This window comes from Meleagris gallopavo, chromosome 3 (genome assembly GCF_905368555.1).
Source record: "Meleagris gallopavo chromosome 3, MGAL_WU_HG_1.1, whole genome shotgun sequence".
Taxonomy (NCBI): domain Eukaryota; kingdom Metazoa; phylum Chordata; class Aves; order Galliformes; family Phasianidae; genus Meleagris; species Meleagris gallopavo.
The window spans coordinates 53,511,578-53,527,054 of record NC_139406.1 but is presented as its reverse complement, the minus strand read 5'-3'; the positions used below and the strand labels follow the sequence as shown (position 1 = coordinate 53,527,054).

The 15,477-nt window shown below is 38.8% G+C and overlaps 1 protein-coding gene across 2 annotated transcripts in view; it reads left to right on the top strand.

Annotated features, from left to right (window-relative positions):
- Positions 1 to 519: 519 nt before the first annotated feature.
- The window catches only part of PRKDC (protein kinase, DNA-activated, catalytic subunit), an 80,971-nt gene continuing 66,013 nt past the window's right edge, over positions 520 to 15,477 (top strand). Inside the window, exons 1-21 of one of the 2 annotated variants that reach the window (XM_085221056.1) lie at positions 520 to 706; positions 786 to 862; positions 941 to 1,033; positions 2,537 to 2,611; positions 3,544 to 3,652; positions 4,902 to 5,014; positions 5,704 to 5,803; positions 6,282 to 6,337; positions 6,463 to 6,493; positions 7,419 to 7,576; positions 7,772 to 7,918; positions 9,249 to 9,413; positions 10,077 to 10,245; positions 10,905 to 10,954; positions 11,497 to 11,634; positions 11,910 to 12,059; positions 12,501 to 12,616; positions 13,308 to 13,467; positions 14,289 to 14,375; positions 14,759 to 14,878; positions 15,244 to 15,403. In XM_085221056.1, the coding sequence (XP_085077182.1) occupies positions 574 to 706; positions 786 to 862; positions 941 to 1,033; positions 2,537 to 2,611; positions 3,544 to 3,652; positions 4,902 to 5,014; positions 5,704 to 5,803; positions 6,282 to 6,337; positions 6,463 to 6,493; positions 7,419 to 7,576; positions 7,772 to 7,918; positions 9,249 to 9,413; positions 10,077 to 10,245; positions 10,905 to 10,954; positions 11,497 to 11,634; positions 11,910 to 12,059; positions 12,501 to 12,616; positions 13,308 to 13,467; positions 14,289 to 14,375; positions 14,759 to 14,878; positions 15,244 to 15,403 (2,407 nt within the window). In that variant the 5' untranslated portion in view covers positions 520 to 573. Of the gene's footprint in view, positions 707 to 785; positions 863 to 940; positions 1,034 to 2,536; positions 2,612 to 3,543; positions 3,653 to 4,901; positions 5,015 to 5,703; positions 5,804 to 6,281; positions 6,338 to 6,462; positions 6,494 to 7,418; positions 7,577 to 7,771; positions 7,919 to 9,248; positions 9,414 to 10,076; positions 10,246 to 10,904; positions 10,955 to 11,496; positions 11,635 to 11,909; positions 12,060 to 12,500; positions 12,617 to 13,307; positions 13,468 to 14,288; positions 14,376 to 14,758; positions 14,879 to 15,243; positions 15,404 to 15,477 lie in introns of those variants that run through there. The other variant, XM_085221057.1, reaches the window with a different exon arrangement.

The window sequence follows — 15,477 nt, the reverse complement described above, 5'->3', positions numbered from 1 at the left end:
CGCTCTCGCGGGCTTTCTGGCCAATGGGTGCTCGCAGCGGCCGCGGGATCTCCCACCTGATAGGGAAAGGGGGGGCTCGGTCCGCAGAAGGGAAGGCGGAAGGAGGTGATCCCACTGGGCCCTCGGGATCGCGGTGCTGTCCTGCTCAAAGGCTCACAGTGCGGGCAGCAGCACGGTGCGGGCCGCTCGCCGTCCCACGGACCGCTAATCGCCGTGGGTCGAACGGCGCGTCCCCCCTCAGCGCGGAGTGGTACCGCCCTCAGTTGGTCAAGTTTCGCGGCAAAACGTGTCCTGTGGGCGGGCTGGGGGGAGCGGCCCATTCTGCATGAATACGGGTGGGTGATGTTTGCTGGTCACTACAGACAACTTTATAGAGAGATAAAAACCCTACACTGTGCGTCCCACACGTCCTTACCCTATTGAAACAATCCGCCCAGCGTTTGCCCGCCGTTCTCCTTCCTCAGAGTGCGCCAACCCGGACAATATGACAGATCCCTCCCCTCCCACCACCCCAGGCAGCGTTGGGTCAGTCCGAGGGGCGGCCCCTCCCAGACCCATGTCCGCACTGACAGGATGGCGGGGGGCGTGCAGGAGTACCTCCAGCAGCTGCACGGCTGCCTGCAGCCCGGCGATGCCATGCGCGGCTACGGGCTGCTGCGCGGCCTCGGCGAGGCCTGCCTCACTTGCTCGGCCGGCGGCGCGCTGGGTGAGGCCCGGGGCTGGGGGTGGGGCGGGAAGGGCGTCTTTGGGGGCCGAGGTCCGACCGTCTATCCGTTCCCCCGCAGCGCTGCACGTCTCCCTGGTGTTCGCTCCGGAGCGCGGCCTGCTGGCGTTCGTCTGCCGCTCGCTCGGCGTGGAGGAGGTGGGTCGGCACCGAGCTGCTCTGCCGGGCACGGCCAAGCCGGGCGCTGTCAGACCTTCTTAACCTTTGGTCTTTCAGTTTCGAGAATGCAGAGAAGAAGCGTTGAAGTTTCTCTGCGTCTTTTTGGAAAAGATTGGAGAGAGAGTTCATCCTTACGCCTGCAGCCTTAAGGTGGGTGAGCAGCACCTGCTGTCCAGGAACCTCCGCCAGGTGCTTGGACTGTGTCCAGGTTTGGGCATAGAGCCACAGAATCTTCTGTGCTGGAATGAACTCATAGCGATCACTGGGTCCAACTCCTGACTCTGCACTGCACCACCCAAAATCCAAACCCAGTGTCTGAGAGCATTGTCCAAACTCTCCTTCAACTCTGGTACTTGGGGCCATGCCCACCGCCCTCTGGTGCAGACCCTTTCCCTAACCCCCAGCTGCCCCTCCCCTGACACAGCTCCATGCCGTTTCCTTAGTGGGCTTCACAGTGGCTGTCCTACCTGCAAAGTGCTCTGCTGGTGCTGAGAGAAACCCAGGTGCTGCATGGTGTGGTCAGTGCAGGGTGGAATGGTTTCTTTATAAACTTTCTGTATTACTTAAAATAATAGTTCTTTAGGAAATACTGGTTAATAATTTATAATTTATACCAAGTAAGTGTGTGGTTTAGTTTATGTATAGGCATACATATAGGGGTGTGTGTGTGTGTACATATATACAGACAATAGAATTGTTAAAGTTGCAGAGGACCTCTAAGACCATCTAGTCCAACCATCAGCCATCCCCACCATGCCCCTCAGTGCCACACCTCCATGTTTCTTGAACACCTCCAGGGATGGTGACTCCATTGGTCTCCTATGCCATTGCCTCACTGCTCTTTCTGAGAAGGAATTGTTCCTAATATCCAACTTGAACCTCCCCGGTACAACTTGAGGCCATCGCTTCTCATCACTATTACATATGAGAAGAGACCGACTTCCACCTTGCCACCCCTTCTCCAAACTGAACAATCCCAGTTCCCTCATTCACTCCCCATAAGACTTATGTTCCAGGCCCCTCACCAGTTCCATTGCCTTTGACTGGACCCGCTCCAAGGCCTCGATGTCTTTCTTATAGTGAGGGGCTTAAAACTGAACACAGTACTCCAAGTACGGCCTCACCAGTGCTGAGTACAGGGGAGGGTACATATAAGTACATGTAAGTGTACGCTTATATGTGTATGACTTTTTAAATGCTCCTGTTCTGGTGGTTAGTTCTAAACTTTCTCCTGAAATGTTGCCATTCTCGCAACGTACACAGGAATTAGTGGAAACTATTCTATCTCTAATTCTGGAGTAGCTTGCACACCGTGGCTTTGCATAGAACTGCTTGGCTGTAATGGTGTGATTCCTGATACCTAGTTAGCAGCTGCTTGCTGTGAGGAATGAGGGGTTAGAGGCAGCAGGCTTGATGTGTGTGCCTTTAGTTCTATAGAATGCCCTTTCTTTGCTTGAACCTGGGTTTGTTGTTGTATCAGATATCGTCTATGGAATTGCTTTCAGATTCATGTCTTTGTTATTTTAACTCCTTAAAAAGAAACTTGCACTTGTTAGGATCAGACACTTTAAAAAGGTAGGTAAATATTTTGTTTGCTACTAGTTTATTTCAGGGCTTATGTGAGTATTACAATCTTTCTTTTTTTCTATCTAGCAAACTTGCATTAGTGTTTATACAAAAGAGAGGGCGGCAAAATGTAAAATTCCAGCTCTGGAACTTCTGATTAAGGTAAAATGTATTTTATAATTTATTTTTTTCCTAGAAAAAATTAGAAAATCTGTTGTATTGATGCAGTTCTGTTATGTCAAGCAGAAGATCTGTGCACAACAGCAGCAAAAGCATATTGATAGACCAATATTAGATGTTAATAAAATATATGTCTTAATGACAAATTGACTTTGATTTTCCTACAGTAGGTTGCTCAAATGTAAACATGTAATTCCTTCATCTAATAGCAGGACAAATTGCTTTGGGGCAGTCACGGATTTTCTCTTTTCCAGCTTATCATGGTTCTTTAAGGAGAAATTTTCAAATTAAAAATATTGTGTTACTCAATATCATGTATCAGTGTGCATGAAAAGTGGAAGAAAAGGACTTTTTCAGAACACTTGCTGCTGTGTGCAACAGCGATTTTGTAACGTATTTCCTGTGAATGCGCTTAGACCTTTGTTTTGTGAATGCTTTTGCACCTGCTGTGTTACTGAGGAATAAAGGTCTCTTCTGAGTTGTCTGAGGCAGTTCTTCTATGGGTTGGTTTGGCTGTGCAGCTGAAGGCAGAAAAATGTGGTTGGTAAAAGCTGCTACAGCCACTCGTAAGCATATGTGTGGTGGCTTTTTGTTTGACGTGTATATGTGTGTCTGTGTGTGTACACTGTACTTTTCATGTGATCTGTATGTAATATATGACACTAAGTATAACATATTACAGCATATTAACTATGAAGATTTATTTATTATGCACTCATAGGAAGATAGCTTGTTAAGAAATCAATTTCATGTCAATACTCTTTTCTGGATGAGTTACCTTAATCCTTTTCTGCTGAATTATTTATTTAAGTTGAAGTTGTGCTTATGAAGTGTGCTTTTATTTAGACCAAATAATATCACTATCCTAATCCTAGTTATTTTCCTAACTTTTATTTGTTACGTATTTATTCCAGTTGCTCCAAAGCTTACGACGTTCCTGTCTGATGGAAGAGATGAAAGTTGGGGAAATCTTTAATAAATTCTATGGGGAGCTTGCTGTAAGAAGTAGAGTTTCTGATACAGGTATTTTTTAGTTCTCCCGCCTAGTGTCTTTTATTTATTTTGTTTTTATTTGATTATTCCCCACATAAATTGGAATTGTGTTCCCATGGCAAGTGTGTTTGGAAATGGTAGCTGTCATATTTTAGAGCTAGTAAAATTTGTTCAGGTCTTCTGATTGTGGTCATGCAGTTTGCTGTTCTTAGCAGACCTGCATATATGTGTAAGCTATAGATGGGAACAGGTAGATAATTCAGTTGAGCAGTGGTGATGTATACATCATTTTACATTGGTGGTGTAAAAGAATGCATGTCTCTGAATGCTTAAATCCTGGTAATCCTGGTAGTAATTCCAGTTTTCTTGGTGTAAACTAACTTATTTAGGTTGGTGGGGGTTGGAATTAGATGATCTTTGGGGGTCCCTTCCAACCTAAGCCCTTCTGTGATTATTTGCCCAGGCTATTCGATTTTTTTCCAGGCTCATTGCTAACCCAGTGTAACTGAACATTACAGGCTAGTACTGTACCCACTTTGTAATGATGCGCACACCTACCCCTGTACACTTGAGCTCTTATCGAAAAAGAGTAACTTCCAGGCTGCTAGTCCCTATGGAAGTTCATGTAATCACCAGCTGTTGGCTAAAGCTTGTCATAACCTTATTCCAACCCTAATAATTGTTGTTCCATAGAGGTGCCACAGAGGTGCAGTTTTAGTTTGATAGTGATCAACTCTAATGTGAGATCATCAGTCCCTGCCTTACTTTCTTATATTTTTTACCATATTAAGCATGTTGATAGGAGCTCTAGTCTGATGGCCTTTCAGTTTCAGTTAAGATTTTGCCTTGACAGGTCTATCCCTTACAAAGCCTGCTGTGCATGTGCGAACCCAGTTAGACTGAACTCAAGCTCAGTAACTTCTGCTAGCTGTTGGCCTTAACCCCAGTGGTACTTAGAAGACAGGGCATAACCTGGGCCAGCAGCAACCTTGAAATGGTGCTAAATGCTTCCTCTGTGGATGCGGCCTTTGTTAATCATTTTTCTAAGCCCTTTTAAAAAAAGAATATATTTATTTATTAACGTGAAATAATAATGCATCTCTCATCATATTGTATAGATATATAGGTATGTATTTGTGTGTGCTATGAAGAGCCAGCCTTCCCACATGCTAATCATTAAATAAAATCCTCAGGAATGGTTTTCTTGTAGTTGCAAGTTATGAAGTAATTGCAACGGAAATGACAAAGTAATATTTAGTAATATTAAATTACTTTCTAGTACTGGAGAAGATCTATGAGCTTTTGGGAGTTTTGGGAGAAGTCCATCCTACTGACATGATTAACAACTCTGAAAAACTATTCCGAGCGTATCTGGGAGAGCTTAAAACACAGGTATATCTGGAACTTTTTTTTCGGGCTCTTTCATTGCTTTATGTTTGTTCGTTGTTGTTTGTTTGTTTGTTTTCATTTGGTGTACGTAGTGCTGTATGTTGGATTAGTATTGTATCTTCTACATCTTACAGAGATCTAACTGGATGAGCTAAGTGCTTCCTTAGGGACTGTTTTAGTTCTCCAGTTCTGAAAAGTTTTCAAAGTAAAAATTTTAAGGCCATTAGTCAGCAAATGATCAAATTTACTATAAAGAAAAGATGACACGTGGTAGTCACTGCAGTAGTACCAGAGCAAAGTTACATTGCCACTCAGTCAAAGCTTCTGATTTGGGCTCTGCTGCTGAATCCTTGCGCTTTTGGGAAATACTACACTTCTGCCAACTTCACTTTGCTTTATTATTTACTTTTAAGAAGTTAGTATGTCCTATCTAAATTTTGCTATGGTTGGCCTTGATGGAATGTATTTTATACTTGTCAAAAGATTTCTTGTTCTTTTGTAGTTAAACAGCCTTCTAACTTATTTGAAATTTCTGAGTAGTGGATGTTTCTTTCATCATACATTTGTAGCTATGGGTTCTGACAGTTGGAGTGTGTTATTTTAACTACACTTCTAGGAACTGAGAAAGATATATCCTCAAGCCAAAATAAACTTACATCCTATTTATATTTTTCAATTCTCAACTGATTTAGATGACATCAGCTACGAGGGTCCCCAAGCTATCTGTTGTAGCAGGATGCCTGAGGGGACTCACTGCACTCATGTACAACTTTACCAAGTCTATGGATGAAGGTATGTAGTTTTTCTGTGTGAAAGACAGCTAATTGTTCTACAGCCAGCAAACAACACTGTTTCTTGTTGTGTGCTCAGAACAAAAATTCCCCAGTGTTAGACGACTAATGTGAAAGCAAGGCCTATCCAGCTACGTGGTCCTTGTGGTCTGTCTGCGTTTGGAATGGCTTGATTACCGTGTTTCTGTATGTAAAGGTTCAAAGTGCTACTTTCTAACCAGAGGTGAACAGCATAGACAGGTACACTGAAGCTGGAGTGCCGTTTATACAGATACATGTTTCCTTTAGAAGAGACTGAATGCAGATGTACATTTTTTTTTCATAGCTGTATTTCAGAAAAAAAACAAACATCCGTGCTCCTTGAGATACTTAAAGTTTTCCAATCCTATTTCTTCGTATCAAGCTGTGGGTAAAAGTATCTTTGTCTACAGGTAACCTTTTGTGTGTCAGTAATAAAATACTTGTGGTTTGTTTCACAGATGCTCAAACTTCAAAGGAGATTTTTGATTTTGCAGTGAAAGCTATCAGGCCACAGGTAGATCTGCCATATGTTAATTGTTCTTTCAATATGTTTATTGTACTATTCAGCTAATAAATTCATTGGGTGAATAATTGCATATGGATGACATCTTTTTTTTTTTTTTTAATCTCCATATTAAGGTTGATCAGAAGCGATATGCAGTACATCTAGGTAAGACTCAATTATTTTGGTTCACTTTGGGCTATACCACTCGTGCAATTAATTATTCTTTCAGGAGATGTTTGTTCTCTATTGGCTCTCTCCAGGTCTTTCCAATCTTATCTTCTAACCTTATCAGGGAGCAAAACTGGTGTACTTTAGGTTGGAATCTAAAGAATTAAGTATGTATGTGGTTAAACTAGGTACAGTATAATTGACTTATGATCAAAATTATACTTGATGCCATTTGCCCCTCTGCAGTGAATACAAAATTGTGGTATGAGAAGGCTAGAAGTGGAAAGAAGAGCAATGTAGCAAATTAGGAAGAAAAAAGAGGGAAGCTGGGAACAAACGAAGCCTGTAAAGAGAGTGAGAAACTGACCTGTGAAATGTCTATGGCTTATTCAGAAAGTGCTAAAATGTGAGATTTCAGCACTTGGCCCTTGACAACTGTGAAGAGTAAACCCTTCTTTAAAGGTAGTCTGACTAAGTAAAACAGTTACATTCTTACAGATCTTAAAATTTAATTTATGCCTAAGTTTGAGATTGTGAAATTACCTGTATTCTGAATAGTTTGGAGGAGTAGATTTGAGACTATGTCCTCAGCACAAAACCAGACCAAATCGTTGTGAACTGTGTGATCAATTATTTGCAATGAGTAAAGTCCCTTACTTTTTTTTACTGTTAATAAAGATAATCTGAGAACAATGCTATGCTTTCTATTAAAAGAAGGGGATCTTAGAGGGTTGTTTTTGTGCTTAAGTTTTCAGTGTTTGGATACTGGTACTGTAAATGTTAGAAAAATACACTTTTATGCCTTCAAGTTGTGGTAAATACACCCACCTAAAGTCCTGATGTGCACTTGAATTGTCTTGCCTGTTATCAGACAGTGGAATATGAGACTGAGTTTTTAATGATAATTGTTTTTAAATTGCAGCTGGTTTACAATTGTTCAGCTGGCATGCTGCTCAATTTGGTACCCTGCTCTTGGACAGCTATGTCATGCTCTTTGAAACAATGTGTAGATGGTGTGGCCACACAAATCAAGAGCTGAAAAAAGCTGGTCATAATGCACTAGATTCATTCCTCAAACAGGTATTGTAACTTTCCTGGGATCTCTGAGGGTAAATCAAAGTCAGATTTCTTGAAGGAGAGGGGATATTTGCTGCTTGCAAGTTCACTGAATCTAGTAATTATTTTGATTGAAATACTTCATATTATGAGCTAGGTATCTTTTAGGATTTACTGTTATTTTCTGGAAATCCTGACATTTTAATATCTGCTCTACAGATGTCTCTAATGGTGGCAAAGGATGCAGAGCTACACAGGAGCAAATTGAAGTTCTTCATGGAGCAGTTCTATGGGATCATCAGAAGAATGGATTCGAGCAACAAGGAGCTGTCCATAGCTATTCGTGGATATGGGCTATTTGCAGCGGTATGTGCAGGGATTTTGTTCTGATAAAGCAGCGTACTGAATGGATTTAAAGCTAAGATTCGTATATCATGTCTATATATTTATGTGGAGAGCAAATTATTTCAAGATGCGCTCCTAAGAATCAGTAGTATTGTGGCAGAGTAGCTGGTTCCTAGCTGAGTTCTTTTCATTTTGCTGCAAATTGAACAGAGTGCATTTATTTTGTAGAATTCTGAGCGATTCATTGTTACAACTTAGTCTTTCTCTTCTAGGATATGAGCTAGAAAGGAATGAGTTAAAAATTAAGTATTTAAAATTACTGAGTTGACTGAACCATATTAAAAATATCTGTTAGGCAATAGAAGTTAATTAGAAGTACATAATTTAAATACAAGATAGTATAATTCTGAAAACTTTAATAGGAAATATGAATCTTAATACTGAAATACCTATAAATCTTTAATGTGCATAGATCTTTAGTTAGAAATGCTAATAGCTGTTGGCCTGTTTAGACTGAATCTTGGTCAAGTCTCAGATGCTAGGTGAAGAAGCAAGTCTTGCTGCCACTGCAATGAGTAATTGCGGAAAGAACACATATTGAGTGATGGGTTCAAATTCAAGGTAGACTATTTCACAGTCTAAATACTAAGATAATTGTGAGCTTACTGATTACTTCTTAACATTACAGAAAAACAGTTCTACAAGTAATCAATGGATGATCTTTGTTACTCTCTTCTTAAGCAGATCAGATTCAACCTTTAGCCTAAATTTTCTTTTCCATTGTTGCCTAAATCAGTCTATTCTTCTTCTACTGTCAGTTTCCTGTGACTGGTTTTGCCTGTGTCCTGCTTCTTTGTTCTTTTTTCCTTAAGATTATTTTTAGACCTAGCTTATGCTAAATACAGATACCTATAGAATGATACATAAGTTGCAGTGAGCATTATTATGTATCCCCTAGTATTGTCTGGGATGCCTCTGCTTGTTGGTAAGTGTAGAAATAGTCTTTTATCCTCTTTATGTAGATCCTGGCATAACAGAATTTGAGAATTCAGGCTGCTGGGTTAAATGTTGTTGTAGCCTGTGAGTGATAATTGGAATGCCATTAAGGTACGCCACATTTCTTTAATGCAGCTAGCTCAAATGTTAAGCTCAGTATTAGCATCTGTAATGCCCTATTTGATACGTTTAAAGCTGAATTCCAAAGCCTACTCAGAAATACTGATTTCATGGGGAATTCAAAATGATTATTGTTATGATTGTTGCGGTGGAGACTTGTCTTCTTTTTAGTGCTACAGCATGTTTGCTTGCTTGTGTGAAGTTGCTAAATGGTGTTTTGTTTTCTTTCTGTAAGCCTTGCAAAGCTATACATCCTACAGATGTTGATGCCATGTACGTTGAGCTCCTTCAGCGCTGTAAGCAAATGTACCTCACAGAGGCAGAGACAATGGATGACCATCTGTATCAGCTTCCAAGTTTCCTTCAGTCCATTGCAAGTGTGATATTCCATTTAGACGCGGTAAGTGGAGTATTTAAAGTTCCAGTCAAAAAGTTTTTAATGCAACCTGCAATGTATGAGAAGGTAGTAACAGTGAACTTGTAATACCTATGATGGAAGGTATTTCATTATTTGAAATATTATGGTTTTAGCTCCTAGAGGGTGGGAGAATATCAGAATACTAGATTTCATTTGAATAGAGAAAATGCATGAAATATACTGTTTCTTAATTTAATTTTTTAGAATGTACTGAAATCTTTTGATCCTTATACTTAGTATATTCTCCGAGGCTGATACTTTGATTTTCCTCTGTTGCTGTGTATTGTCTGAGTTCTAATGAGGGTTTTCAATATCCTCTCTGAAGCTGGGAAGGGAGGCTAAGGTGGAGATTATTTTGATTCTGTTTTCAGACTAAGGATGAACAGATTGTGCTGCTGTGTTTTTCTTAAGTAAATGTTTAAGTAAATGGTACTTCCCTACTAAGATTACGATGTACTCCATTGGAGTTCTAAACTGCTCAGGAACCAGATTATATCATGTGCTCCAGGAAATTTTCTGTTTTTCTCAGTGTCTAAGATAAATTTGCCTGCTAAATCTTCTCCTGTCTCTCAGAATAGGCCAAAGTGTAAACTCTTGTCACACTGTTTTGTTGTACTTATATGTTTTTTTGCTTTTTTCTTCCAGATTCCAGAAGTATACACTCCGGTTCTTGAGCATCTAGTTGTGCTACAAATCAACAGCTTTCCACAATACAGTGAAAAAATGCAGTTAGTCTGTTGCAGATCAATAATAAAGGTGTTTCTAGCCCTCTCAATAAAAGGTCCTGTTCTCTGGAGTTTTATTGGCACTGTTGGTGAGTCTGTGATAATAACTTGGTTTTTATTTATTTATTTATTTTTTCCCTTAATGATGAACTATTTCAAACAGTTTTACAGAAGAGCCATTTGGGGTCAGAAAGGAAACGTTTTTCCATCCATTAATAATGAAAAAATAGGATTTTTATTGTGTTCCTATTTTTTGGGGGGGGAGGGGAGGGAGGGGGAAGAATTTGGGGAGTTCAAATCCATCGCTGAATCACTTAAGAAGTACTTTTAAGATTGGTTTTAGCTGACAGTGTGCTGGTGATCAAAGGCAGGAGAATATATTATCTGAAAGATAGGAAAGCTTTCACAAAAAATGTACAAAAATCTGTTGTATTCTGTTACACTTACAAAATATCACAGAGGGTAGGGACAACATCACCTATATTAGAAGTGCGTGCATTTTAAGCTCTCAAAGTTGTTCGCAATAAAATATGAAAATTCCAAGTATGCAGTTACTAAGATTCTAATTGTGATGGTATTCGTAGCTGGCAATTTTGTAGCTTTCAGCATGCTGACATTTTGTTAAGATGATTTTTTAGTTTTTCAGTTATTTTGCAGTGGCTTTTCTGTTATCATGGCTTTTTCATTGTTTTCCTTGTTTGTGATTTGGAATGTGCTGTGCACCTGATTTTATTTTATTTTGTTGCAGTGCATCAGGGATTAATCAGAGTATTCTCCAAGCCAATGACGTTTTCAAAGGTAAAATATCTTTTTAAATATTTTTCATCGAAATTTTTAGAATATACAACCCAATTCTTGGACATATAGTCCAGTAAACAGAGACAGGTCTAAAACCAGAAATAGTACCGTCAGTCTTGAGTTTCATCCCTTTTGTTTCCGGTCCCTACATCAACATAGTAACAATGTTTCTCTTGTAATCCGTATTATAGCAGGGAATGTACATTTGTTCTCTGGAGTTCTTTGCATAGGTCATCTAAGGAGTTTGTGACCCAAATTTCTTCCAGGCTAGTGAAATTTGGAAAGTTTTTCTCAGTGTTTCTGTCAAGAGGATGGTAAAGCTCTTAAATCCTGTGCAGCAGGAATCTCTCATATAACTGATCACTGGAAGGACTTAGAATTTTTAAAAGAAGATGATGCTTTTCTGTTCTTTTCAGATTGGTTAAATAAGCAAGCCAAACGTTTCAGGTTTTTAATAGACAAGTAAATTTACATGCTGTTTTAGCTTGAATCAGGATGCTGTATGTTATACAGTGTTTCTGGAAAGTACTGTGTCCTTTCAGGATGTTTTCAGAAAAGAAACTTCTGGATCAGAAGACTTCCCAGAAGCTGGAGAGGTTGAGACAGCAAAATGGAAAGTACCAACCTATAAGGACTATCTGTATCTTTTCAGAAGCTTACTGAGTTGTGACACGATGAAGGTAAAGATGTAGTTAACATGGTAATCCAAGATGAAAACTAACCCTGAGACTTATTGTTGCTTTTCTAACCTCAGACTTTTTCTGAACGTCCTGCTGCAGGATAACTTCTTTATTTTGTTGAATTTTGTCACTGATAAATTAATTAAATAGGGATGAATTACAGCATAAGAAACCTGTGAAGCCAGATTGTCTAAATCATTCAAGCCTTGATTTGTAAATTCAAGAATTAATTCTTATTGCTGTTTTGAAACACAAACCTTCTTCCTCTTACAAAGGAATCCATTTTTGAAGAAGAAAACTTTCTTACTGGAAATTCACCACTGCAGTCTCTGAATCGGTTGCTATATGATGAACTCATAAAATCTATTTTGAAGATTATTGAGAAGTTGGATCTGACTGTTCAGAAACTGAATGTCCACGAGCAGGTGAGACCCAATGGCATGCCTATTAGTTTCTGCTATAGTAAGATCACATTCCTTGTTTTGTTTTCATCGTGATTATATAGCTCCTTATAATGTCTTTGAAGTAATAGTCATATTTGTTAAAAGTTTGCTTCATACTTTTTGACATTGCACTGCAGTATTATGAGATGGAAACATAAGATTCAGAAGTAGCTGATAGGATTCATTGTTATAGACTTTATCCTGGCATCTAGTGGATTTTGGTTTTGTACTCACTTTTTCCTTATTAGCAACTATTTCTTACTTTTTTTATTATTTGATATGCCAATTGTCAGTTGTTTGTGTCAGACTAGATTGTAACAACTACAAAAAGCAGAAGAGTCATACTATTTATCTTGAAAAATGGTGTAAATGATTTCTGTGTTGTTTGAGATCCAGTGTTCTTGTTTCAATATTTCATTTTAGGATGAAAGTGAAACCGACAATGCTTTTATTGGGCCTACTTCTGACCCTGCTTCAAACCTTCAGCCAAAGAAACCCACAGACTTTATTGCCTTTATAAACTTGGTAGAATTCTGCAGGTACTAATATATCTTTGTGTAGTTAAAAGGTTACAAAATGATTGGAAGAAATTTAGAGGGAGTTTTATTTAAGAGTATATTTCTGACCTACCACCATAATCAATATTTCAGAGTTGTGATTAGCTGGGAAACTGTGTTTCAGACATCTGAGACATGGGTAAAAACATGCTAACTCATCTGGAGAACAGGAAACATTTGATTATTTAGTTGTAATTATCTTTCAGTACATGTTGTAACTTCACGTATTACACTGGCCATATATACAGTAATTACTTCAGAGACCAGAATGGTTGTCTTCAGGTAGTATCATGCACTAAGTGAAAGGTATAGTGTTGCTTGTCAGTGAAGGTTCAGCTGATTTTCTATAGCAATACTGCAGTCTATTTTGGTAATGAAATGTGGTATTTTTGTGTGTTTGTACAAATTTAATAGTGTGGTGTAAGGAGAAGAATTTGCTTTGCACTATGAAGCAAAATAAAAATCTTCTTATGGTTACTTTGGACAGTGGCATGAAATTAGTACCTTGCTGTCTTTGGAGGTGCATTTTTGCTACAGTTCTTGTCTTCCTGGTACTAACCTGAAAGTTTGGGAAGAGAAAAATTTTTTTGAATAAAACACTTTTTCTCCCCGTCTCCCCTCCCCCCCTTTTTTTTTCCATACGATTTGTATGATTTCTGTGTGTCTGTTTTAGAGACATACTTCCAGATAAACATGTTGAATACTTTCAGCCTTGGGTGTATTCCTTCGGTTACGAGCTTATTATACATTCAACGAGACTACCTCTTATCAGTGGATTCTACAATCTGCTTTCTGTTACAATGAAGATTGCCAAGAAAATAAAATACTTTGAGGTGAGATCTCTTTTCCCATTGGAGGTGTAGAGTGTTTTGTTATTGGTGGGACAGTTCTTCATATAAGCCTTTTATGCATGTATGTGCAATGCCAAAAATTTATTATAACTGTTACCCACTGGCTTTCGATGTTTTTGCCATTCTTTTCTCTGCAGGTAAAAGTGCATAGAAAGCCAACAACTAGACTAGAAGCTCTGTTTCTGAAGAAACAAAATCCATATGTAATGCTTGTTTCAAAATCCTGAGTCAGGGTGAGCAGAGCAATAGAGGAAGCACGCTTGCCATGCAGACAGAAGATAGTTTGGTTATTGGGAACAGTCTAGTCATAACAGAAGAGACATGTTTGGGTTAATTATTCAACCTCTTAAGTGTACATGTAGTATCTTGCTCATTGATTTCCACAGAAAGTGGATGTGCTATTTCTTATATGACAGCTATTGTACAGTGACAGTATTTCATCCCATATTGTATAGCTCCCCACAGAACCCAGAACTGTTCTTGCTGCTGCTGGTAGTAGTGCCAAGTGAAACAAAATTGGTTCCCAATAAATATGTTGGTATTGTAGATGCTGTCGTGAGCTGCTTTCTTGCCACCTGCACATTCACACTTGGGGATTTTCTTTTATGACTTACTGAAGGAAAAGGGAAGTAGAAAATTAAGTGTTTGTGGTACTACTAAGCTTTGAGAGAATAAATCTACATTTTAAGTTTTCAGTGATAAAGACTTTTTCAGTTACAGATTTGTTGTGAGTTCAAATTGTACTTTATATTTCTGCTATGTTACTACAGATTGTAATGTTGATTTGTGGATTCTGTTGGTAGGGTGTCAGTCCAAGGAGTCTCAGAAAAGCTACTGAAGACCCTGAAAAGAATTCTTGCTTTGCCCTGTTTGCGAAGTTTGGAAAAGAGGTAGATTATTTTGCTGGCTAGCTTACTTGGTCTGAAAATAAGCATAAATTACTCAGTCAAAACTGGTCTTGTATCTTCTTAAAAATCTTACAATATATAATAGCGGTACTCCAGCTGTTTGAATTTTACAGTATAGGAGGGCTTTAAAATCTTATTCTTTCTGTGTTTGTTCTCAGTATCAGTAACAGTGTATTAGTCACTGAGTTATTTCTCATTTGCGGATCAAGATAATTGTGCATTAAATACTTCATGATAAACATCTGCAGGTGAATTACATTCCAGTATTGTTTTTGAGTTGTGTATTTTACACGGATACTAATATAGGTAATATCAAGATCTCGTAAAGTTTATGACTGTTCTTGGTATATTTTTCTCAATTTTAGGTTACAGCAAAAATGAAACAGTATAAAGATGAGTTGTTGGCATCCTGTCTAAATTTTTTACTCTCTTTACCCCATGACATCATCATGCTTGATATCAAAGCATATATTCCTGCACTGCAGGTAGGTCAAAGCGATGTATAGTTAGCTTTTTTTTTTTTTCCTTCTAAAACATGTACCAAATTTTTGGAGCAAAGTTAGTAACCATCAAACTTAGCATTATCTCCAGCATGACAGAGTAGAAATGGATTGGTTTTCTGGATAAAGAAGTAAATTGTCTGAGTATGCCTTTGTACTTGACTGACTCTGTTAGTGCCTGCATTACAATAAAACAGATATCTCCTGTGCTGATTTTGAGTGAGAAATTGAGCCGAAGTTACTAGGAAGGAAGATGTTTTGTATGCTCAGAGCTTGCAAATATGATATCTTCCTTTAAATTATAATAGTCATTAAAAAGGAGAACTGATGGTTTTACATTTGACACACAGAATGCATTTAAGCTGGGCCTTAGCTGTACACCAATGGCTGATCTGGGACTGGATGCTTTGGAAGATTGGTCAGCTCACATCCCCAGGCATATCATGCAACCTTATTACAAGGATGTGCTACCTCTTCTTGATGGTTATTTGAAAAACTCTGCAACTGCAGGTATGTATGGGCAATTAATTTTTCATAGTTATGCCTAGAGACTTGAATGTGACATACTTTTTTTGTCTATATTG